The 24,277-nt window shown below is 42.3% G+C and overlaps 1 protein-coding gene across 15 annotated transcripts in view; it reads left to right on the top strand.

The window, feature by feature from the left end:
• The window catches only part of LOC131989923 (calcium/calmodulin-dependent protein kinase type II delta chain), a 102,785-nt gene that overhangs the window by 66,368 nt on the left and 12,140 nt on the right, over positions 1–24,277 (top strand). For 2 of the 15 annotated variants that reach the window (XM_059355286.1, XM_059355285.1), the window contains exons 7-15: positions 4,239–4,341; positions 6,653–6,736; positions 8,612–8,706; positions 14,010–14,132; positions 14,228–14,311; positions 15,171–15,213; positions 17,740–17,780; positions 20,363–20,422; positions 23,342–23,386. In XM_059355286.1, coding sequence (XP_059211269.1) covers positions 4,239–4,341; positions 6,653–6,736; positions 8,612–8,706; positions 14,010–14,132; positions 14,228–14,311; positions 15,171–15,213; positions 17,740–17,780; positions 20,363–20,422; positions 23,342–23,386 — 678 coding nt within the window. The remainder of the gene's footprint in view (positions 1–4,238; positions 4,342–6,652; positions 6,737–8,611; positions 8,707–14,009; positions 14,133–14,227; positions 14,312–15,170; positions 15,214–17,739; positions 17,781–20,362; positions 20,423–23,341; positions 23,387–24,277) is intronic. The other 13 variants (XM_059355287.1, XM_059355288.1, XM_059355293.1 and 10 more) reach the window with 7 other exon arrangements.

Raw genomic sequence — 24,277 nt, 5'->3', positions numbered from 1 at the left:
ATGTAAAAGCTCAAAATGTCAATCATAAAAACAAGTGTTTAAAACAATAAGATGATTACATGAGCACATCATAATGATACTTATAATTAAATAAGCAGATACAGCTATAGTCAGTAGGTAAATTATACTCAAAACAATATAATTAAGATACTATTGCTCGATATAAGAAGGAAATACTTGGTAAGCGTGATGTTTTTAGTACTGAGTTGGATGTTGAGAGTAAAGACTGGTGAATGGTGTCTGCAGTGGGCTGGACTCAGTGCATGATGCTCATTAATCTATTTCCTCTCTCATATTTTTCCTTTTGGCTTCTTTCCTTCCTTCTCAACTACACAACCTTGAAATATGTACATTGACTGATAAATTCAGTTGATTTGTGTGAATGTGTATGTGTAGGAAGTGTTTGGAGAGCCGTATACGATGTCATTGATTCTGGGCATTCTCTCACACATTTGCTTTCACTCAAACACATTTATTTTTACCAGACTGAATGTCCATTCCTTATGTCGGAATAACAAGAACCACAATTTAATGTGAGAAGACGAACTCTGAGCCTGTCTGGTGTTTTTGTTGTTAACTAGTGTTTATAACTATGCAAGTAGGGCTGGGCGATATGGACGAAGAGCCATATCCCGATATATTTAGGCTGAATATCGATATACGATATATATCCTGATATTTTTATCTGAAAGTCAAAGTCAATTAAGACATGTCACAAGTAATTTTACTGAAACCGTTTATTTAAGTGAACATAAATACTGTATAACAGGAGTACCTTTTTAAAAAAAAAAATCAAAGCTCCATAAAGTGCACATTTAAATAAAAAAATATCTTAGATAAAAATAGCCTATGAAATAAATAGGCCAGTCTTTTTCTGCAATAAATATATTTGTATGATAAAAGAATAACGAACATTACAAAAGAAAGAAATATGACAAACCCTAGTAAGGGCAGCATTTACATAAAGATAATTTTAAATAAACTATATAGATATATGCAATATGGTCTAATTCCATATCATATTTAAAAATATATCGATGTATTTTTTATACCCATATATCGCCCAGCCCTACTAGCTAGCATCTTCAAAGTTGCTAGCCTTGATTGAGTCTTGTTGCACTCTTGACTGCTAGCTAAATAACAAATCAATAAGATGATCTCGTTATTGCTGTTCAAGCCGCTGAAAACTGGCTTAAAAAATTCCAAACTTATTAAGTTCTATATAAAGCATCCATCCAGAGTCAAAATCATCTCATCTGGCAGCTGCTCAGACAATGGATGCATTGAGTTAGCATTAGCATTCTCTATCTGCATGATAGGGTTAGCATATGAGCTAACCTTAGCATGAGTCAGTAGGTTAAGTGAATACAAATGTGGTTCAGGTTATGTACCTATGCCCCAGCTGGCTGCCACATTAGCTTTCAAAATAAGAGCTTCATACATTGATTAGTCTTATTTTGGGAACAAATCCCAGAGGACCAGACCTCATAGCTGGTTACAGCCATGTACCAAATATTCTCTGCTGGGTTCACAGTTTAGAAATGTCATCCAGAACCATTACTATATTACTGTACAAGTGTTTTTTCAGAAGCACCTTAGTTTGTTTTTAAATGTGCGTACAATCAAATCCATACAAAGCATGTTTAAATGTTTAGCATGATTAAATCAGATATGTGCCCTTCCCTGTCGTATATCACATTCTCTGTCTTTGTGGCTTAACGTGGCTAAGACATCTTGATACACAGGAACATTAGACCTGATGATTAATGAAACCCTGTTGCTTGTTATTAAACAAGCTGGTCATCAGCAAAGAGAGTCCTCAGGGGAGGAGATCCTGGAAACAGGTTCCTCTGCTGGAAGATGGTTTTGGATTTATTTCCACAAAACCATGTCCACTCATTGTCTAAATAGGGAATTTGATAGAAAACCTTTTTTTAATGAATTTTCTTTTTTGCCCTTATTTCCACTCCCTAAAACCATCATGTAATTGTATTTGCTTATGCTACAAGTTTTTTTTAACCCATTGACCAATGTGTCTGTCTGTCTGCCATTGATTGGCCTGATAGAGATGCTGATAGGTTGAAATGTTGCTTTTTGCAACTTTGCTGTATTCAAACAAACACTGGGAGCTTTATTCTAGTGTGTGATTATCTACTCTACCTTTTCTGAAAAGCTGTACTTGGATGCCTTTAATAATAATTGACAAGATTTAGCCATCTTTTAGAATATATAGGTTAAAACACTCTGAAGAGGGCTTTGGCTTTCTGACCAAACTCTGTTGCAAGTATTATAAATATATGGTACATTAATGTAGGTTTATAGTTACTTTACCATTAACAAACAATTACATTATAATCAAAAGTTTATCAACAGTTTTAGTTGCACTTATTTTAACACCATATTAAGGATGTTAGTAATTCTGAAATGATTCATAAACCTTTAAGAAATTGGGTTAAAACATTTAAAGATCAAATATGTGTAGCACTTTGTAAATAATTGGTCTATAAACCATCTATAAACATCACTCAGTTGGTTATTGTAAATTGTTACCATGTTTTTTTAAATACATGTGACAGAAAAGTATGTCAGTGTAAAATAATGGGTGAATCCATGTGAGAGGCTCAGAATCGATTAAATGTTTAAGATAACTGCGTGTTAACAAAATAAAAGCCAGAAGTTTCTCCTTCTGGTCTAATTACATTTTGAATCATTTCACATTTGGCTCCATCAAGGAAACTGCTCTGAAAATGTCAGCAGATCATTATTCCTCCTCTCCAAACCTTCCTCAAGCTCCTCCTCAAGCTCCTCCTGCTGTGGTTGGTCATGAGTCACTGTCCTCCTCCACCGCTCCTCCTCCACCGCTCCTCCTCCACCGCTCCTCCTCCACCGCTCCTCCTCCACCGCTCCTCCTCCACCCGCTCCTCCTCCACCCGCTCCTCCTCCACCGCTCCTCCTCCACCGCTCCTCCTCCACCCGCTCCTCCTCCACCGCTCCTCCTCCACCGCTCCTCCTCCACCGCTCCTCCTCCACCCGCTCCTCCTCCACCGCTCCTCCTCCACCCGCTCCTCCTCCACCGCTCCTCCTCCACCGCTCCTCCTCCACCCGCTCCTCCTCTCTCACCGCTCCTCCTCCACCCGCTCCTCCTCCACCGCTCCTCCTCCACCGCTCCTCCTCCACCCGCTCCTCCTCCACCGCTCCTCCTCCACCCGCTCCTCCTCCACCGCTCCTCCTCCACCCGCTCCTCCTCCACCGCTCCTCCTCCACCGCTCCTCCTCCACCGCTCCTCCTCCACCCGCCGGCCTCTCACGCCCAATTTCACTGCTGCCGCCAGCCATTATTGAGTAACATCCACCCGTGCTGCTGGCTGAGGTCAGCCATGCTGCTGACTGACTCATTGTGAGGACGTTCAGGTTTAGTGGGGACTTTGTGGTGGAGAGGCTGGACTCTGACTCTGACATCCTTGGTCCTCTAGAGCAGCTATTCTCAACCTTGGGGTCGGGACCCCAATTGGGGTCGCGAGATGATTTCTGGGGGTCGCGAAATCATTTTGGAAGTCAGCTCTGTCTCCACTGTGTTAAAGTGTTAATGTGTCTTAGTCTTTTTGGTCACTTAATGTCTTTTTTTTGGTCATTTTGTGTCCTTTTTTGATCATTTTATTTCCTTTTTTTGGTCTTTTTGTGTCTTTTTTGGTCATTTTGTGTCTTTTTTTGCTCATTTTGTTTCTTTTTTTGGTCATTTTGTGTCTTTTTTGCTCATTTTGTGTCTTTTTTGCTCATTTTGTGTCTTTTTTGATCATTTTGTGGTCAATTTGTGTCTTTTTTGGTCATTTTGTTGACTTTTTTGGTCATTTTGTTTCTTTTTTGGGTGATCTGTGAGATTCTGTTCACTGAGTGGGGGTCACGGACAACATGCATGTTTAAATTGGGGGTCGCGACTTAAAAAGGTTGAGAAATACTGCTCTAGACATCTACCCTCTGGACTGGACAGCTGCTACTCTTGGCCTCTGGCTCAGCCATTAGTTCTAACTGCTAAACGCTCTAACTCCCTGTATGACATCAGTCTCTGGTGTTTTTACTCTGGGAACAATAATAGTCTTTCCTGCTGCTTAAAGCCTGTCAGCTTTTTGTTACAAGAACACCTCAGAGGCTTTACCTCACTCATTCTTCTGTTCATTTTGCAATGATATCATTGTTTGTGCAAGGCACTGACTGTTTTTCTCTGTATCTCTTCACTCCAAGCCAGAGAATTTACTCTTAGCCAGCAAGTTAAAGGGCGCCGCGGTGAAACTGGCAGATTTCGGCCTGGCGATAGAAGTGCAAGGAGACCAGCAGGCATGGTTCGGTGAGTGTATACTAATACTAATTCTAAATGAGTCTTTCATGGATGTTATTGAACCCGTGGTTTTGCTCAGTTTTCATTCTTTATCTACAGGCTCTGGGCAAAATAATAACTCCTTAGCTGGGGGAATCAGAAATGCCATCCATTGGCATGTTTTGGTAATATTCATAACCCTTGGACAGTTATTATCAATCAAAAAGTATCAGTGTTCTCTGGATTGAGGAACCATTGTGATGGGAAATTCTGTGCTTTGGTTCCTGTTATTCTTCTCAATGCAATCACAATTTCAAGGTATCCCCAAATGGTTTAACGTCATATTTCAGGTGGCTTTTAAGGGCTTAATGAACTCCAAACAGGTTGTTTTGTCGGCAGTAGGTGTGGAAGCTATCTGTGAAAAGGACACAAGTATGTTTCTTATTCACACAGTAATTGCACCAGTATCTTACACAATAGAGATTTCAATGCCTGCAAAGGTATTTATTCCTAAATACATACGTACAAACTGAAGGAAACCGTGCCATATCCTTGTCCAATAACCAGTAGCCTCTGTGCCAATGCACATATCCCATTTCAAACATCTCTTAATGTTTAATTTTCTCTCAAATGGCTTGTACTTGTTCTAAATAAAAGGTTTTACAGAGCAGACTCAAGAAAATGGAACAATAGAGATTCTAGTAATATTTTGTATTCCCTTTAATGGCAAAATCAAATGGCCATCTTCAGCTGTGCCATTTACCATCAAAGCCCCATCAACCTATCTAAAGGCTCTAGGTGTGCTACTGCTCTCAGCTTTCAGATCAACTTGGGATTAAATATGTGTCTGTACTTCTTCTTCTCCCTACTCCCTGTAGAACAGAGATATAATTGGTCTATTCCCTCAGCTCCAGCCTCCATCTGGAACCAGTTCACTTTGTGTTCTGACTTGAGAACTAGTCAAACTACGTCTCCAAGGCTCTGCTTTCTGAAAGTAGGCTGCATGTTGCTGGTCACAAGCCTATATAACTGAACTATATACCCACAAAAACCTTCCTTTAGGAGGAAGAGTGGCCACCGGGAAAGTCTCAAATATCCGCTCACTCTGGATGTCTCCATTTAAAAAAGCCCCCAGAGGGATTTAGAGACTCTGGAGGTGACGTTTGGTTTTTGGTCATTGTGTAATCGCTTAGCGACAGTTTCGACCGTGATCCATGATCACATATGAGACGGATTAAACACGGGAGACCCAACTGTGGCCGCCGTCGCTAACTGCGCACAACGTCAGCAGCTGATCATAAACAAAGCAGCATGACTAATAATGCACAGCGTCTCCCCTGATCATAAACATCGTGATTGTGAATTAACCAGCATCGCTAACTGTGCACAGAGTGTCTGGTGCTTGTTGTAAACAAACAGAGATCGCTAAGTGAACACCTCCTGCAGCAGCAGCACATACACACTGTACTGCTACAGAGCTAACTGTTAGCCTGTTAGCACATACACACTGTACTGCTACAGAGCTAACTGTTAGCCTGTTAGCACATACACACTGTACTGCTACAGAGCTAACTGTTAGCCTATTAGCAATTTGGAAACTGGACGCTAAGGGGTTAACATCCCCTCTGGCTCCAGCTGCAGCTGGGAGAGACTGCTGCAGGAGGACTGTGCCGATTCGACTCGTTCTTACTCTTCTTAATGCTGTTAAAAAGAGCTGCCGGCCCCGCGGCTCGTTAAGAACCTTAAGAACGAGTCTCCAAAAGTCTCCAATAACACCAGAAAATGTCACTGGATTTGTTGCCAGTCACTTTTTTGAAAAAAAAGTCGCTAAGGGGGTCTGAAAAGTCACAATATATAGCAACAAAGTCTCTAAGTTGGCAACACTGCTTCGCCGGCTTTTACAAATGTTGCGTGTTGTTGTGGCGTCCAGTACTACGTCACATCCTGCTTAGTGTTCTATCCAATCAGCAACCAGGCTGTTTACAGGGGAGAAAAACGGCCCTGCTCTTCTACAGGGACTAAAAAAGTCCCGTCAAAACACGTTCAGGACTGCTTGTATTCAGATTAGGGGCGTTTCGGCGAGTGAGACCCGCCTCATTCTGGGTATTGGGCGGTAGTGGAAACAGCCTTAAAGAGATGTGTTCAGTGGAGCTGTTAGCCTCGGCTCATAGACAAAACTTCATGTGATCCCTGATCTCAGCTACTCGTTTGCAGAGGGTCCTTTTGATAGACTTTGATACAGAAGTTGTCAGGCTAAACAAATCACTGTCATAGCTTGAATTAAAACTAATGGTTTGTCCTGTCTGCTGTGTTTACGTGTGAATGTGTTGGTGCCCTCCAGGTTTTGCTGGGACACCAGGATACCTGTCTCCAGAGGTGCTGAGGAAAGATCCATACGGCAAGCCAGTGGACATGTGGGCCTGTGGTAAGACTCACTGTTGACTTCTTCTTTATGGGGGGAAGCCTTCTGGAGCAGAGTTACAGACATCATGGCTGGAAACAGCCAATCAGAGGCCTTCCCTGGGGATTATCAAAAGACCACACGACACCTGATGCTCAGCCAACTGTACCAGGGTTTAACACCAGATAAGGTAGAAGTCCTGAGCAACATTGTTGAGCAACAGTTGCACTACAAAGGTGAAAGAGTGCAAATATCAATACAAAAAAGCCTTTTCTATTTATTATTGTCACACACATCTATTGGCCCAGATGTCAAACACACACACACACACACACACACACACACATTGTCCTTTAACACACCTGTGCTGACTCACTGAGTCCACAGGAACAATAGCTGGTGTTGTGTTGTGTTTGTGGTCAGAGGTCCTTTCATCTCTCCCTGGCAGCCAGTTGGCCAATCACAAGCTACCTTTTTTTTTTTATTTGTTCAGGCTTTTGATTAATTGTTTTGGGACTGCTATGGTTGTTTAAATTTCTGTTGTTTTGGTCATTTAAAACTTGTATGTACATTTTTATGTTATGTGTATGATTTTTATGTGAAGCACTTTGTGACTTCTGTCTGTGAAAGGTGCTATATAAATAAAGTTTGCTTACTTACTTATTTACCTTATCTGGAAATAACAAGAAAATAAAAGCACTTTGTGTACAATCACACAGTTATATGTGAATATATTCTGGTGGCACTGAGAGCTCGACAAACCTGTTTGACATGTCCTAGTTGTAAATGCTGCATGTGTTACCAGATTATCTTATCAAGCAAGGTGTATTCAGAGTAGACAGGCTTTATATAGACCTTATACCTTTGGCATCATAGGACTCATTCGTAAACAGTCTGTTTTCACAAATCTGTGCTAAAACCGTGTTTATGAAGGTTTCACTCAAATCACTGATTCATCAATATTGTCTTACCTGAATTAATTTGTACCATGCAAATAAATGTAGAAGTGCCTCAGACCAGATGATGAAGGCTCTTCTGCTTATAAAATGTAAACACACTTTTATAAAGATGCTATTTAAGCATTAAGTGTGCTGTTAGTCCCCAGGGGTCCAGAGCTAACGATGCTATTAGCACCTGGTTGGATAGCCAACGTGGCTATTTACACCAGAGAGAGAGAGATAATTTACATATTACAGGTACATCGCAATATCATGAAAAAGTTCAATATATTTTGTCAGTTATTTCACAAAGTGAAACTTGTATATAATATAGATTCATTTCACCTAGAGTGAAATATCTCAAGCCTGTTTTTCTTGTAATTTTGATGATTCTGGCTTAGAGAGAATGAAAACACAAAACTCAGTGTCTCAGAAAATTAGAATATTACATAAGATCAATAAAAAGGAAGGATATTTTAAACACAAGTGTCAGGCTTCTGAAAATGATGTTCATTTATATACATCAATACTCAATGATTGACAATACTGATACAAATACAAAAAATACAATAAACACTGATATATATATTTTTTTTTTTCTTCCAATTTTGGGTTCAGAATACCTCAGAAAGACAAATCAATGCTGAGATTTGGTTTCAAAAACTTCAGTTATTTTGGAGATATGTAATGTGTGTATGTATTTTGCATTTCTGTTCCCTAAACTCCTTATTGTCCATATACATGAAACAGCCATCAATCCTCTGAATGATCTAACAGCAGCTCATTTTACACAGAGAGGTCAAGATACCAGAAATGTTCTTAATGAACTGGCTCCTCTGAGCTCTGAACACGCCGTTTCATTTAGACAACCTGAAGTCAGAGCTGCTTTAAACTGCTGTTTATTCTTAGAGAGTTGACTTTGACATTTATCTGGATATACAATGATTGTGTGTGTGTGTAGGTGTGATCCTCTACATCCTCCTGGTGGGATATCCTCCATTCTGGGACGAAGACCAGCACCGACTCTACCAGCAGATCAAAGCTGGGGCTTATGATGTGAGTATTATAACGGCACATGTATCAATACAAGCTTCCTCTCTCACATCTGAAACATAACCGCCGTAGAGACACTTATAGAGCAGAGAAGGTGGAACTTCATGAATAGAGAGCGCTACATACCACGAGGTAGCAGAAGAACTATCAAAGTGGAACTAAGGCTAAACCTGACCAGGTATTCTGAGCCGACTTTAAGTTAAACATCTGAGAACTGAATGCTACTTGTCCTGTTTCCATTAACACATTTTGAAGGAGAAAAGCTCGATGGAAACACCAAAATTAGTTAAAACTTTTTAAAAATGTGCATTAAAGTTTTTACACTGGCTTGAGGTGTCTCTGACATAACAAACAACATGACTGATCAGCTGTTTCTGCTCCGACATGAAAGAACAATCATAAGTTGCCCAACTGAATCCAATTCATGAAGACTTCTCTTTTTTTCTCTTGTGGGTGGCCAAAGTTGTCCAATGAGTTGCCTCATTTTTGTTGTTTTTTTCTCTCTAACACAATCTCTACTTCTTCTACTGTTTCCTAATGGATTATCCTACAGCAACACATTACACTGCCACCTTCTGGCCAAAGTATGTTCATGCAGCTTCACTCTAAAGCAGTTCATGGAAACGTCCTAAATTCACATTTTCTTTCATGCAACATTTCACAATTTCGCTTCAAATTCACTTCAACTTTAACAAAAACACATCCTGGTTACTCTCCAGGTGTTTAACCCTGAGTACCTCAGATGGATTATTGCTTATTCATAGATAAATAGTGAATGTAGTAAATGAAAAGGAATGCATGCATGGCACATTTTATGACTTCTTAATGTACACTAAACTTGTCAATCACTTGTAGACATAAACTAGGTATTAGATGCACATTTACGCAGTTGTGGGATTTAACCCCTGTGTAGTCCCTTTTTTTTTTTTTCAACCTTTTACGGCAACTCAAGTGAGTGTGTGTTTGAGCATCCTTGTGAGAAGATATGTACCTGTGAGTGTGTGTTTGTGCGTCCTTGTGAGAAGATATGTACCTGTGAGTGTGTGTTTGTGCGTCCTTGTGAGAAGATATGTACCTGATGGGTACCAAGATGGCGCCAGTCTGTTCGGCGATTCGTCTTCCACGGGCGCTCTGTCTATTGTTTGTTATAGCCCTGTTTCTAAGTGTCTATCTGGATGTCTCTGCCATTCTGTGCTACGATCGCCAAGCCCTGCTTAACATCCGCGACCTAAAATTTCCTGTGGCTCGGGCAGCCAGAACCGATCAAGGAGACTGGACCAGTTCTCCCCCTCCTGAGCTGTCAGGTATCCCAGCTTACCTGCGCCGCCATTCTGCGGTCCCTTCTCGCAAAAAGCGTTCCAGGAGACGAGGAAGGAGGGGAGGTCTGCTGGTGAAGATCAAGATCCAGCTGCCCTCACACCGAGCTGCCGCCCGGCGTCTGGCGCGATGCCTGCGTCCTGTTGCCTGTGTCTCGCCTGCTACTCCTGCTGAAGCCGTCCTCGACCGCGATGCTGCTCCACTGCCTCGGCCATCGTTGTCTCCAGCCCCTCCAGCCGTCCCGACAGCGCCGACCGGACCGCGACGTACTCAAATCTCCACTCCTGGCTCGGCCGGCCGGCGATCCCTCGGTAGGTGCAGTCGTGGTGTTGACCACTCTAGCCTTCGCCTGTTGAGGCGCACCGGACCAGCGGCTAGCGACGAGCTAACCCTCCGGTTGGCGTTGATTAACGTGCGGTCACTAGCGAGCAAAACGTTCATGCTGAACGACTTCTTTATCTCTCGGGAGTTAGACTTTCTATTTCTGTGTGAGACCTGGCTCTCTACCGGTGATAACACGCCGTTCTCTGAACTTCTCCCACCGGACTGTAACTTCCTGAATTCTCCCCGTGCGACTGGGAGAGGCGGAGGCATTGCTTCTGTTTACAAGTCGTTTTTTCACTGTCGGCAGATTCCACACTCTGGTTTTGCTAGCTTTGAACTACAGCTCTTTGAATTAATTATGTCTTCTCCCATATTGTGTGCAGTGGTGTATCGCCCTCCTAAATTCAACAAAGACTTCATCAATGACTTTGCTGATTTTTTGTCTGGGCTATTGGTGAAGTATGACCACTTAATAATTTGTGGTGACTTTAATGTCCATGTTTGCTGCGAGTCTCAACCTCTGACCCGGGACTTTCTGAACCTTCTAGATTCATTTAGTCTTAAGCAAGCTGTCACCGGTCCAACACACGAAAAGGGTCACACACTTGATCTTGTGCTGTCTTATGGTGTTTCTGCCTCGGTGACTGAAATCTGTGCCATGTCTTTCTCTGACCATTCCCCAATTCTGTTCACTGTATCAGTCCCACACCCAGGTAGTAACCCTAGTGTCACCAAACGGACCTCACGCACAATTAACCCATCCACTGCTGGGCATTTTTCAGCCGCTTTCAATGATTCACCCCTGTATGGGCCACAACTGGACATTATCTCTGAGTGTAGTGCTGATCAGCTTCATTCTGCATTCTCATCAGCTTGCACTGACATTCTGGACTCTGTTGCCCCTCTCAAACCCAAACAAGCTAAAGCCCAGTTAACACCATGGCTCAATGATGCAACGCGTGTCCTCAGACGCTCCTGTAGGCAGGCTGAGCGCAAGTGGCAGAAGGACCGCCTCCACGTGTCCCTCCAAATCCTCCGAAGTCGCCTAGTGGACTACCAACGAGCCGTTAAAACTGCCAAATCACAGTACATTTCCACCCTGGTCTCCAGAAACAGTCACAAACCTCAGTTTCTCTTCAAGACTCTAAATTCTCTCATAAATCCCCGTAATGAATCCCCTGTTGTGCCCTCACCTGCCCTCTGTGAAAGTTTTCAAAAATTCTTCATTGACAAGATCGCAGCACTCAGGCCCTCTGATACCTCTGCCAGCCCCCTCCCCCCGCCTCCCCCCCTTCCCCAGCCGGCTGTCTTCGAGCAGTTTGAGCCCACTACCCTATCCTCCCTCTCCGATGCAGTCAGACACCTGCAGCCTTCTAACTGCCCCTCTGACTGTCTACCCCCCCGTCTACTTAAGGATGCTACAGTCTTCAACACAGTTGCCCCCTTCCTTCTACTGTTGTTTAATTCCATCCTCTCCACTGGTTGTGTCCCGGCTGCCTTCAAGTTCGCCGTGGTGCAGCCACTACTAAAAAAACCCAACCTCGACCCCTCCATTCTCTCAAACTTCAGACCAATTTCCAAACTACCCTTCCTGTCTAAACTCCTCGAGCGAGAAGTCTACATCCAACTGAAAGCCTTTCTCACCAATAACAAAATCTATGAAAAATTCCAGTCTGGCTTCAGAACAGCCCACAGCACAGAAACTGCACTGCTGAGAGTGCTAAACGACCTGCTCTTAGTCGTTGACTCAGGGAGTCCTGTGATCCTAGTGCTCCTCGATCTCACAGCAGCCTTTGACACGGTGGATCACAGGATCCTGCTGTCTCGGCTTGAGCACCAAGTTGGCATCAAAGGCACAGCCCTGAAGTTCTTCCAGTCCTACCTGGCTGACAGGAGCTTCTCTGTCCTGCTTGGGGATTTCTTCTCCTCTGTTGCCCCCCTCACCTGTGGGGTCCCTCAGGGCTCTATACTAGGTCCCATCCTCTTCCTGTTATATATTTTACCCCTAGGGGACATCCTGGTCAAACACAACATCTCCTTCCACTGCTTTGCCAACGACGTCCAGCTATATCTGCCTCTTAAGGTTGATGGGCAGGCTGCACTCCAGCCACTGCTTGATTGTCTGGCTGACATCAGATCATGGATGGGTGAAAACTTCCTCAACCTGAATGAGAGCAAGACGGAGGTCATTATTTTTGGAAAAACCTCTCCGGCCTCGGTCACTGATGCCCTAGGCCCTCTAGCCTCCAACATCCGGACTTCTGTCAAAAATCTTGGTGTGATTTTTGACAGTGCTTTTAAGTTTGAACAGCAGGTTAGTGCAGTGGTGAGGAGAAGCTTTTTCCACCTGAGAACTCTAGCCAAGACAAAAGCCTACCTGCCTCAGAGTGACCTGGAGAAAACTATCCATGCCTTCATCACATCACAACTGGACTACTGTAACGCCCTCTACACCGGCATGGATCAATTGCAGCTTCGCCGCCTGCAGTTGGTCCAAAACTCAGCCGCCAGACTCCTCACCTGCACTAAAAAACATGATCACATCACCCCGGTCCTCGCATCACTCCACTGGCTCCCCATCCGTCACCGCATCAACTATAAACTACTTCTAACTGTCTACAAATCCCTCCATGGTCTGGCCCCTACATACCTGTCTGACCTTCTGCACCACCACACCCCCTCCAGAGCTCTACGGTCAGCTGACCAGCTGCTGTTGGAGGTGCCCAGGTCCAGACTAAAAACAAGGGGCGACAGGGCCTTCTCAGTAGCAGCCCCCAGACTCTGGAACTGCTTCCCCCTCCACATCCGTGCAGCGCAGTCCCTAAATGTCTTTAAGTCTCACTTAAAAACCCACCTCTTTTCTCTTGCCTACAATTAAAGTTGTTTGGTTGCTGTTTTGTTTTGTTTTGTTTTGTTTAGTTTTAGTCTCTTTTTTACCTTTGTCAATTCTGTATTTTATTGCACTTTTTGCACTTTTATGTGAAGCACTTTGGTGCGGCTCAGCCGTCTGTAAATGCGCTATATAAATAAATTTGACTTGACTTGACTTGACCTGTGAGTGTGTGTTTATTTGAGTGTGTGTGTCTTTATATGCATAATGGACAATATGTGCATATATATACTCTTGCTAGCTGTCTTCCTGGTGGAAAAAATAAAGTTTGTAATTTTTTTTTCTACGTGTCCTAAAGCCAGTCTAATGTCATGGGGTCATTTTTGACCCCCGAGGACCATGGGTGCTAAAAAAATGAATAAAACACGTAAAAATGCATGAAGAAAGTTGAAATTTATATTATCTATAAAAGATGCAGAGGGGCACATATGCACATAATTGCAAGCAGTTCTATGAAAGTTAACGTATATTAACCCATTGAAGCCTGGAAAGCGGATACGTCGTTTTGTAGTATTTGTATAAGCTCTCAAATACTTTTTGAATTTCATTTCTATCTGCTACAGAGGCTGAAAAATCTATTATTTAGTAGAAGCGTTGACACTTCTGTTGAATTTCCAGAAAAACTTCAGGTTTTAGGGGCTGATTTTAAAATCAAAGTAAAGAGGTTTTACAGGAAGTTTTAGGCGTCAATGGGTTAAAGGAATGTTGAAAATGATTTGGGGTCAAAACGGAGCACAGGAGGGTTAATGGTTTCTGTGGTTTCCTTTGGGACCAGTTCCCTTCTCCTGAGTGGGACACGGTGACTCCAGAGGCCAAAGACCTGATCAACAAGATGCTGACCATTAATCCGGCCAAGAGAGTGACCGCCACCGACGCTCTCAAACACCCCTGGATCTGCGTAGGAACCACACACACACACACACACAGTGGTTATTACATGTTGCCAAGGCCTCTTCTGTCCTCTAACAGCACTCTGTCTCTACCTGTTCACAGCAACGCTCCACTGTGGCGTCCATGATGCACCGACAGGAGACGGTGGAGTGCCTGAAGAAGTTCAACGCTAGAAGGAAACTCAAGGTGAGTGACAGCAGGAGCTACTGTCCACCATGGAGACCATCCCTCATGTTATACTGTCCACCATGGAGACCATCCCTCATGTTATACTGTCCACCATGGAGACCATCCCTCATGTTATACTGTCCACCATGGAGACCATCCCTCATGTTATACTGTCCAACATGGAGACCATCCCTCATGTTATACTGTCCACCATGGAGACCATCCCTCATGTTATACTGTCCACCATGGAGACCATCCCTCAGGTTATACTGTCCACCATGGAGACCATCCCTCAGGTTATACTGTCCACCATGGAGACAATCCCGCATGTTATACTGTCCACCATGGAGACCATCCCTCATGTTATACTGTCCACCATGGAGACCATCCCTCATGTTATACTGTCCACCATGGAGACCATCCCTCATGTTATACTGTCCAACATGGAGACCATCCCTCATGTTATACTGTCCACCATGGAGACCATCCCTCATGTTATACTGTCCACCATGGAGACCATCCCTCAGGTTATACTGTCCACCATGGAGACCATCCCTCAGGTTATACTGTCCACCATGGAGACAATCCCGCATGTTATACTGTCCAACATGGAGACCATCCCTCATGTTATACTGTCCACCATGGAGACCATCCCTCATGTTATACTGTCCACCATGGAGACCATCCCTCATGTTATACTGTCCTACCAAGCCTAACTACAGGAACTACTGTTTCTGTCTAAATTGATTTATGACTAAAAATGAACTCCTTGATGTCTGATTAAACCAGATCCTGTTAATGGCAGAGTTCTAAATTACATTAATTCACTAATATAACCTTCAGCCAGTGTATACTCAGTGTCCTTGTCTCTCCACAGGGTGCTATCCTCACCACCATGCTGGCCACTCGCAACTTCTCAGGTAGGCCTGAACCATCAACACTGGTGGTCTTCTGCCCTCATTAACACAGTGCTGCATGCTGAGGACAGTTTTTACCTTCACATCTCCTCTACTCTGTCCTTATTATGCACTCACCGGACACTCTATTAGCCAGCCAGGTAAACCTTAATAATGTGGTGGCGTGGTCTTCACCTGCTTTGGCTGGACGTGTTGTGGTCCAGAGAAGGTCTTCTTGGTGGTAACCAGTGATCTGAGTTCCTGTTGAACCAGTCTGCTCATTCTCCTCTGACCTCATCAACAAGCATCAAGCTCTCTGGATATTTTCTCTTTTTGGTCCATTCTCTGTAAACCCTGGAGATGGTTGTTAGATCAGCAGTTTGTGAAATACTAAAACCAACAACCATGCTGCATTCAGAGTCACTTAAATTATCGTTCATACCTGTTCTGATGCTCGATTTGAACTCCAGCAGCTCGCCTCACCATGTCTACATACAAGTTTACACCATAGACTGTATATGAATAATGGAGGTAGTCACGGTGACGTCTCGTTGGTTTGTGGCCCGTTGGAAGCATCAGTTCAGCGTTCCACTGGTCTCCATCTTGTTTGTGATACGGGGAGCAGACCATATCTGGACTGTGGAGGAGGAGAGGGATCTGATCACTGACTACAGCCTCTCTACACCTCAACCTGACTGAGAGAAGCTGCTGATAATTACTGTTAGCATTAGCTTGAGCATTAACTGGGATGGTAGTTTTGGCTAGCAACAAACAAAAACTAAATGTTTGTTACTTACCTCAGAAAACTGAGCAGCGACTCCTTGGAGTGTCTGTTAGTCCAACCAAACACTGAACAAGACATTTACTGAACAAAACGTTCAAATAAACTGTCATTAAGGGAAAATACAGTGAAAGGGTCAAAGTTATGAGACCAAACCGCTAAACGTCCTCTTTTCTATCTATATAACGTTATATATAACTTTATTGACACGTTGCCGTGGATACGCATTGTTCTCCTTGTTAGTGACCTGTCAATCAAAGGTAGCCCCGCCCCAAATCATACCATTCTTTATCTTCTATTTTCTTCTAAATGGGGCCATTATTAGAACTATTAACATCAAATTTTCTTGAATACGATGTTTTACTAGTGATTGAGACCATAGTGTTGTCTTAAAAAAATGTATGAGGTAATAAATCAAGTGAGAAGTTTTTAAATTTTGCATTGAAATGAATGGACAGAAATGTTTTTGCAGCCAAACTTTTTTTGGTAGAATGCCTCCATGCTCAGACCCGGAGGTTGCCACCTGGTTAACATTAATACTTCACTATATTCATAATCAGTGTGTTTACATTAATACTTCACCATATTATTATAGGTTATTTAGAGCATCAGTATTGCTTTTAGCTGTAATAATGATTAATATTCTTCAAAGAAGTGTGTTTTTCCAGCAGTTGGGTCAAATGACGTTGATAATGCCGAAGCCTGGGTTAACTAAGGAACCTTGGTGAAACCACTCATTCAGGATTGCAGTTGTTTGGCTCTGTGAGCATATAACAGAAAGATATCCTTGGCAGGTTGAACTGTAGTCCAGGCTCTGGCCTCTTTCTGCTTCTATAACAGCTTCAGATCGATGTGCTCCATCTTCAGGTCCATTTTTAAAGGGCAAAATGTTCGAATGCGTCCAACATTATTGATGTTTCTCTTGGAAAAATGACAGTCAAGATTACATTAGTTTTATTCACATTCATTTTATTTTGGTAAATTCTAAAATGTCAGATGGCAATATGATGACAGTGACCTCCGTGTTTCCTTCTGTTTTTCTTCCTTCCCGTCTTGTGCTAACTCATGTCTAAGGTAAGAGTTCTTGGTGCGTTGGCTCTTCTCCACAGCATCACAATGAGGCATGTCACTCAATGATGTCACTACACTGAAGCACATTAGCACCAGCCTCTTAGCTGACACTGTGCATCCATTGGTGGCCATATTAGACAAGAAAACATGTTATATTTCATAATTATAAAATGAAAAAAATATGTGCCACATATTTTAGCCCATATCAGATGTTCTTCTAATATGGCTGCTAATAGATATTTGAGGTCAGTTACTAAACATGTATGTCTATGGTTGAAGGAATATAAAATCCTCCCTGTGGCCTGCTCTCTCCCTACCATCACCAATCATCTGTTTGTGTCTCACTTCGTTTCTGCATGTGAACTGAATGCAAGTGGTCTCCATCGGCCACCAAAACCCAAAAACAGCGGCATGATTTTATATCACTCCTCACAAATCGTAGTTGTTTTTGTAGCATGTCTGAGATAAAACATGAAAGAATTGAGATTAAGGGAAACTGCTGCTGCTTGCTTCATTACACGTTTTATTTTTCATTTATTTTATTTCATCCCCTGACTTCATTTGCATTTTTCTCTTCTGCTTCCAACTCTAGCCAGGGTTAGGGTTAGTTAGGGCTACTTTCAGGTTCTAGTAATGTGTGTGTGTGTGTGTGTGTTGCAGCTGGTCTGATTTCCTTTCATTGTTCTTTTCCTCAACAGTAGCCAAGAGCCTGCTGAACAAAAAAGCAGATGGTGTCAAAGTAAGTTGAGCTTCACTTTTACTCTCCACACTCATAAAGCTAATGTGTACTCTGGCATTGCTTTACATGCTAATGTTCTGCATTTGCTCCTCAGCAGGTTTCAGCCCATGTTTTAGTGTTTTTATATGTGGAACTGTATCCAATTAACTAAACATAGGGGCTTAACTCTCTTCACTGAATAAATCTCCAGCCCAAGTATAATAATAATAATTATCCCCTGCTGCATTATTATATATTATATATATTATATTAAGGGGGACATGTGTTGTCTGAGCTGAGGAAACTGTTGGAAATGAATAACTAATGATTATATTATGATTCAAGTGTGGAAGATAAATCTGTCATCCAGTTTCACCCTGTTTAGGATGTGCATTTTTTACATAACCATCGTAACTAACGTGACTACTTCATATTTGACGTTATGTGCAGTTGTTTTACTTTTTAAAGTTTGTTTTATAACACCTCACCAGGACCTTTTTAACACTAACCTAAGTGAAGAGGTCTTGCACCCTAAACCAAACAAAACTGGACTTTTTCAATGCCTTAACTACATAAAAGTGAAGCTGAAATGCAACCAAACGGCAAGCAAGCATTAAATGGGCAAACAAAGTTTAATTCATAGGAAGGCAGAAAAACTTTTCAATCAGCATGCTGGCAGACTGCCGACTCACACATCCAGTACTTGTGATGCAACATCTTATCAATTCACTCTTTTTTTAAGGTCTGTTGTGCTTTCCACTCATTTCGAAAGTATTTTCCTTTTAAAGACACTGTTCCTTGGTGCTGCGGAGCCAGGCATGTAGGCTAAATGTCTCTTGTGTTGTTGTGTTGTGGCTGCTCAATGCAGAAGAGGAAGACAGATGGTATCGACCATATAAGGGTAGGCCTCAGCTTGTAGTATAAACCCCTTGTATTCAGATTCCACCCGAGGATGGTTAAGGCTGGGGGGCACTGCATGACTGACGGACAGTATGGAGACAAGTGGTCCACTTCAAGGATAACAGCTTATTTTTTCAAATGTCCTCCATCTGAAATTGTAAATGAGTAACAATATCGTCAGTTGAACAGCTTGTTTCCCTGCTAGTGAACTCCAAAGCTGTGGTAACACATCTTAGTTAGCATAAAGGTTGATTCCACTACAGCCCAACACCCTGAATGAGGCGGGTTCACTCAGCGAAACGCTCTTAATTTGAATATGAGCCGTCCTGAGTGGACTTTAGTCTCTGTAGAAGAGCAGGGATGTTTTTTCTCCCCTGAAAACAGCCTGGTTGCTGATTGGATAGATTGCTAAGCAGAATGTGATGTAGTACTGGACGCCACAACAACACGCGCCATTTGTAAAAGCCTGTGAAGCAGTGTTGCCAACTTAGCGACTTTGTTGCTATATTTAGCGACTGTTCAGACCCCTCTAGCAACTATTTCTCAAAAAAGTGACTGCTGACAAGTCCAGCGACTTTTTCTGGTGTTATTGAAGACTCCTTCTTACTCTTCTCTGCATGTTAAGAAGAGTAAGAACAAGTCGAAGCGACAAAGTTCTCCTGCAGCAGTCTCTCCAAGCTGCAGTCACAGAGCCGGAGGGGATGTTAACCCCTTAGCGTCCAGTCTGCAAATCTAGCGATATATATAGCGATATATAGCGATCTCTGTTTGTTTACAACAAGCACCAGACACTCTGTGCACAGTTAGCGATGCCGGTTAACTCTGCATCTCTATGTTCATGATCATCGGAGACGCTGTGCATAATTAGCCATGCTGCTTTGTTTAACTAACAGAAACATCAACTGTCAAAATTGTTGCTTAAGTTAAAAACGTGGACGCACATGATACCATTCATACTATGACTGGGGTTAAAGAGTCATGTTGTGTGTCCCCAGCATAACAATAAATCTGTGCTCTTTAGTTTCTCATTTTTTGTTTTAGTTTAGTTTTGTCTCCACTCTGTCCAAATAGTCAAAATGTGACCCAACAATCCTCCTGGGACCTTAGAGTAGAGGTAAAGAAGAATGTAGCTATGATCTTTTGATAGTATTTCAGATGAAGTAGTTCTATAGCTGTAGAATTAGACTCATATCTGACTAGTCCAATGTTTTTGTGAGGATACCGATTTATTTCCCTTTTTTACTGCTTTGTTGGGTCTGTTACTGGACATGTCTTTGTCAGAGGTTATGCTTACATGCTCACATAACGAGTCTTATCCAATGGTATTCATATTCCTGTCTGTTGTTGCCAAGGTTCCTGTACACAGTTCACACTAGCTCACCTGTAGTCGCGTTTCAGCTGCATGTCAATTCTGCTGAACTCAGAAATGTTATATTGGGTTTTTTTTGTTGATTTTGTATTGTACAAAGGATCCATGTAGTGTCGTATCAGGAGTCAAGGAGCTGATGTTTATGTGACACTGTTGGGTTTTAATGCTCCTGTTGAAACTAAAAGGTGAAGCTGAGTGGCTCACAGTGATGGACGCTTCCCATTGTTGACAGCAACGTTTCCCTCCACAGCAGCTGCTTGAAGAGCAATTGTTTGAACACTAAGTCTTGTCACTTCTGCCCTGTCCTGTCTGTCTACCTGTCTGTCCACTCCAGATCAACAACAAGGCCAATGTGGTCACCAGCCCCAAAGAGCCTGTCCCCACTCCTTCTCTGGTACACTGTCTCCCTGCGTTGCTGCCTGCATGTTGCATGACTGTCTGTCTGTCTGACTATCTCTGTGTCCGTACGGTGGTCCCGACACACAGCTCTGTGGGACCCCACGTCTTTCTCAAGTGTTGTCGATGGTGATTGTTTGTTTTTTTCCATAAAGCTTAAGAACCACATGTGTCCTTAGTGGTTGTGTAGCACAGACTTCTGGATTGCTTTATTGCATTGTCATACTGCTGTACATGGGCTCCATTTTCCTTTGTTGTTGATGATGGCGGTAATGGCAACAATGGGGCCATTGCATGTCATCTGGGGCTAATATACCATTGCTGCAGGTTCTGAGCTGTTGTTGCTATTGAGCTGAATTTTAGATTGTGAACCTGGAGGGGCCATTTATTACCGATGTAATCATTAACTTTTTCATTTTTTATTATGATTACCTCAATATTCTTTGAAGTAGATAGAGGGAGCATAGTAATCACTTACCCAGTTTGAGCATTAGCTTATTTTCTTTGTACTCTATTCAATTGAATGAAGGTATATGATTTCAAAATCATTCATTCTGTTTTGATTACTTTTTCACACTGTCTGAACTTTTGTGGAGTCAAAGTTATAGATAAATGTTATACTTTATTTCTAAGAAGTCATGTTTTTCTGTCTGTTTGGAAAAACTCAGTACCCATTGCCATGAAATTAGAATCAGAGCTTCATCACTAATGGGAACGAAAAACACAACCCCATACTTGCCTCATCCAAAATAGACCCAGAAGCAAAAGGTGAATTGTTAAACAGGTTTCTTAAGAGCACAATCTCTCTGCTTGTTAGCTTCCTATGAAACACAACTCTAAACTGGATAACGGGATGTTTTTAACTGAAATGTACTGAGGAGCTTATGTTGAAAAGGTTGATGCCAATGATAATAACGAGGTGTGTTGGTGGCTGGTGGTGGTATTTTCCTGACACTTCACCGGGGTGTATGGTATGTGATGGTGTTTGTATCATGCAGTTATTCACTGATGGCAATCTTTTGTTCTTTGGTGACAGCCCATTAAATTTGTCAAATAAAATGACAGAAATCACATCAGCTTGGTTCATGTTAGTTGGCTCACCTTTATCAGAAGGACGAAACCCAAAAAATTCTCAAAACGGGGCAGAGGCATTCTATTTCATTAATAGTCCTCTGAAGTTGCCAAGTTTCTCAGCTCAGCTTCTTCTACCAATGGAGAGACTGATAATTATTGCATTTCCCTGGTCTAGAGTAGCACTGTGATACCGCCCAAGGCTGGTATCTTGTTCTGTTTAATCTGTGTGTCTACATAATTGAAAAAACAGCAGATTGTGGTTTGGAGGGAGTTGCATGTTGACAAAACTATCCAGTTGTCATTTTGACCCTGTTTACACTTGGTTCTAAAATGCCTCTTGTGCGATCGGATCACAATTGGTCTGCACTAAATACAAGTGTAAACAGGGTCAGAGACGTATTGTGATGGGATCATTAAAACCACTTGCCGAAGTGGTCTAGAACACATTTGACCAGATATATTTTGTACTGCAATTGCTGATGCGTCCATGTTGGTTGTTATGGTGACAGAACGCCAATGGTCGTAAAAATGTAGAGGAGGACTGATGTATGTGGTTGGGGTGCAAGTGAAACCAGATGTTCAATCTAGATTTGAGGAGAAGATTCAGTCAAAAGAAAACTTGACGACTCATATCGTAACCGTGCTTTTTACGACAATTTTGCTTGCAAGATAGCAAATAGTGACTCTAGTGGTCAGCTGGAAACGCCTGGAGATACATGATACACACAGGTGTAAACAGTAATGTGTCTCATCTGTCCACTTGTGATCAGATCGCCCAAGACACGGCTTCACACCAAGTCTGAACAGGGTCCCTTACATTTCAGTTTGATTACAGATGAAGCAAACAGCATACATGTTGATTAGTCAACTCTATGGCAGACAGGAAACAAAGGAGCTGGCTGAAGTTCAGGAAGTAGTGCAGCTGTGCATAAAGCCAATAGTAGTTTATAATGGTTGATAAGTGGTGATTTTAGCTTTCTTCTACACCTGTCTTAAAATGTAAGGGAGACTGGAGCTTGGTTGGGGTGGTGGCACTGCTCGCAGCGGAAAATTTCCCTTATTTTCAAATCCAAAACTTGACAGATATGAGCCAAAATCCATCACTAGCAACAGTAGCATTATTAGAGACCCTGTTCTCATCACTGTGAAAGGGTTCACCTGAGGATAGCCTAGCCTTGTACTAGTCATTTTTAGCCATGTTGCACACTAATGCTGCACCAGTGTACAGCAGGAAGTGGAGGGACTAGCCAGCATCATGAGGATGAGTGAGTGAGTGTACAGCAAACAGTTTGGCAATAGCATGTGGAAGATCCACAATTCTGACAATTCTCAGTCCTATCCCATGTTGACGACTTCTTTATGAGTCCTACAGGTACATGTGTTTGATGTTACCATGGAGTTGTGTGTGATATTGGTAATGTGCCTGCCTTTAACGTATTCATGTAATCCTTTTCCTGTGTAAAAACAAGTCTGTATTATTAAGCTGGTAATGGATCATTTCCATGGTGTCTTAATGGTGTTTAATGTTACTTATTGTCATGTTGTCTTCAAAACGTGATCATCTGTACTGAACCCCTTGATATACTTCATTTGATGTTGGAGGAAATTGCCGTTACTTCCATGGCCTTAACGTCCCATGTGTCTATAGCAGTGCTGTAGTGATCCTGTTTTAGTACTAACTTGTTTTCCCCTAAATAGCATTTCTGTCAGTTTTCCCTTCTTCCTTCAACATTTTTCTTCTTTCTTTTCTTTCCTTGCAAAATACTTTCCTGTCTGACGTTGTTCCTAACTTTCTATGGTTGTGCATAAACCTCTCTTCCTACTGTTGGTCCTCTCAAATCAGGAGCCTCAAACCACTGTTATCCACAACCCAGCTGATGGAAACAAGGTATACAGCTGTTCGGATGTTAGGCTGAAGCTGTAGTTGACTGCTGATATGTGCGCCATTTAGAGTAGAGCCTTAATGTTGCCTCTGATGATGGTGTTTGTGTGTCCATGGATGTTATTTATACATCACACGTCATCTAAAAAAGGCAAGGGACTGTGGTATTTCTGTGACATATTGCATGCTGTTCTCAACTGTTGCATGTAACTATTCCAATTAACCTGAATACCAAAGCTGTTTGGGCCTGGACAGAACAGCCTGGAGTCCATCCACCATGTCTGTGCAGATGTATGGCTCTACATTGTCATGTATGGTCTATCAGCTGACCGTGTGGGGTCTTGTGCATGCTTGTACAGTATCTATGGCTTTGTGCAGTGACATGAAGGTGTTGTAGCTCATAGTGTAGCACGCAGTATGTGTTCTTCTGCATAGTGTTGTGTAGTGTCATGCGTAAGGAGAGCTGTGCTTATACCAGTGCAATCATCTTTTTGTGGTAACACTTTATTTAAGGGAACACATATTCAAGATTAATTTGTTGCTTTTTAGCATGCAAATAAGTAACATATTGGCTCTTAATGAGTCATTATTCAGTAGTTATTAATGCCTTATTCTGCATGGCCTTATTATACAACCAGTAAGACATTAACTAAGAGTTTTCCCTCAATAACCTCAGAATTATTGCTTATTAGTAGTAAGTAAGGAAGTTGTTGTATATGAGTTACAATCTTAATAAGCTTTACTTTGTATGGACTTTATAATCTCTACATAACGGTGAACAAAACCATGGAAACGGCAAATAGCACCTTCTCCAGACCTTTGATGTGACTGCTGGCTCCTTTTGGATGATTGGATGAGGATTGGTAGATTGCCAATCATTACTTTACAAAGCGGGTC

This window comes from Centropristis striata, chromosome 17 (genome assembly GCF_030273125.1).
Source record: "Centropristis striata isolate RG_2023a ecotype Rhode Island chromosome 17, C.striata_1.0, whole genome shotgun sequence".
NCBI classification, from domain to species: domain Eukaryota; kingdom Metazoa; phylum Chordata; class Actinopteri; order Perciformes; family Serranidae; genus Centropristis; species Centropristis striata.
This window is presented reverse-complemented; position numbering and strand designations above follow the sequence as displayed.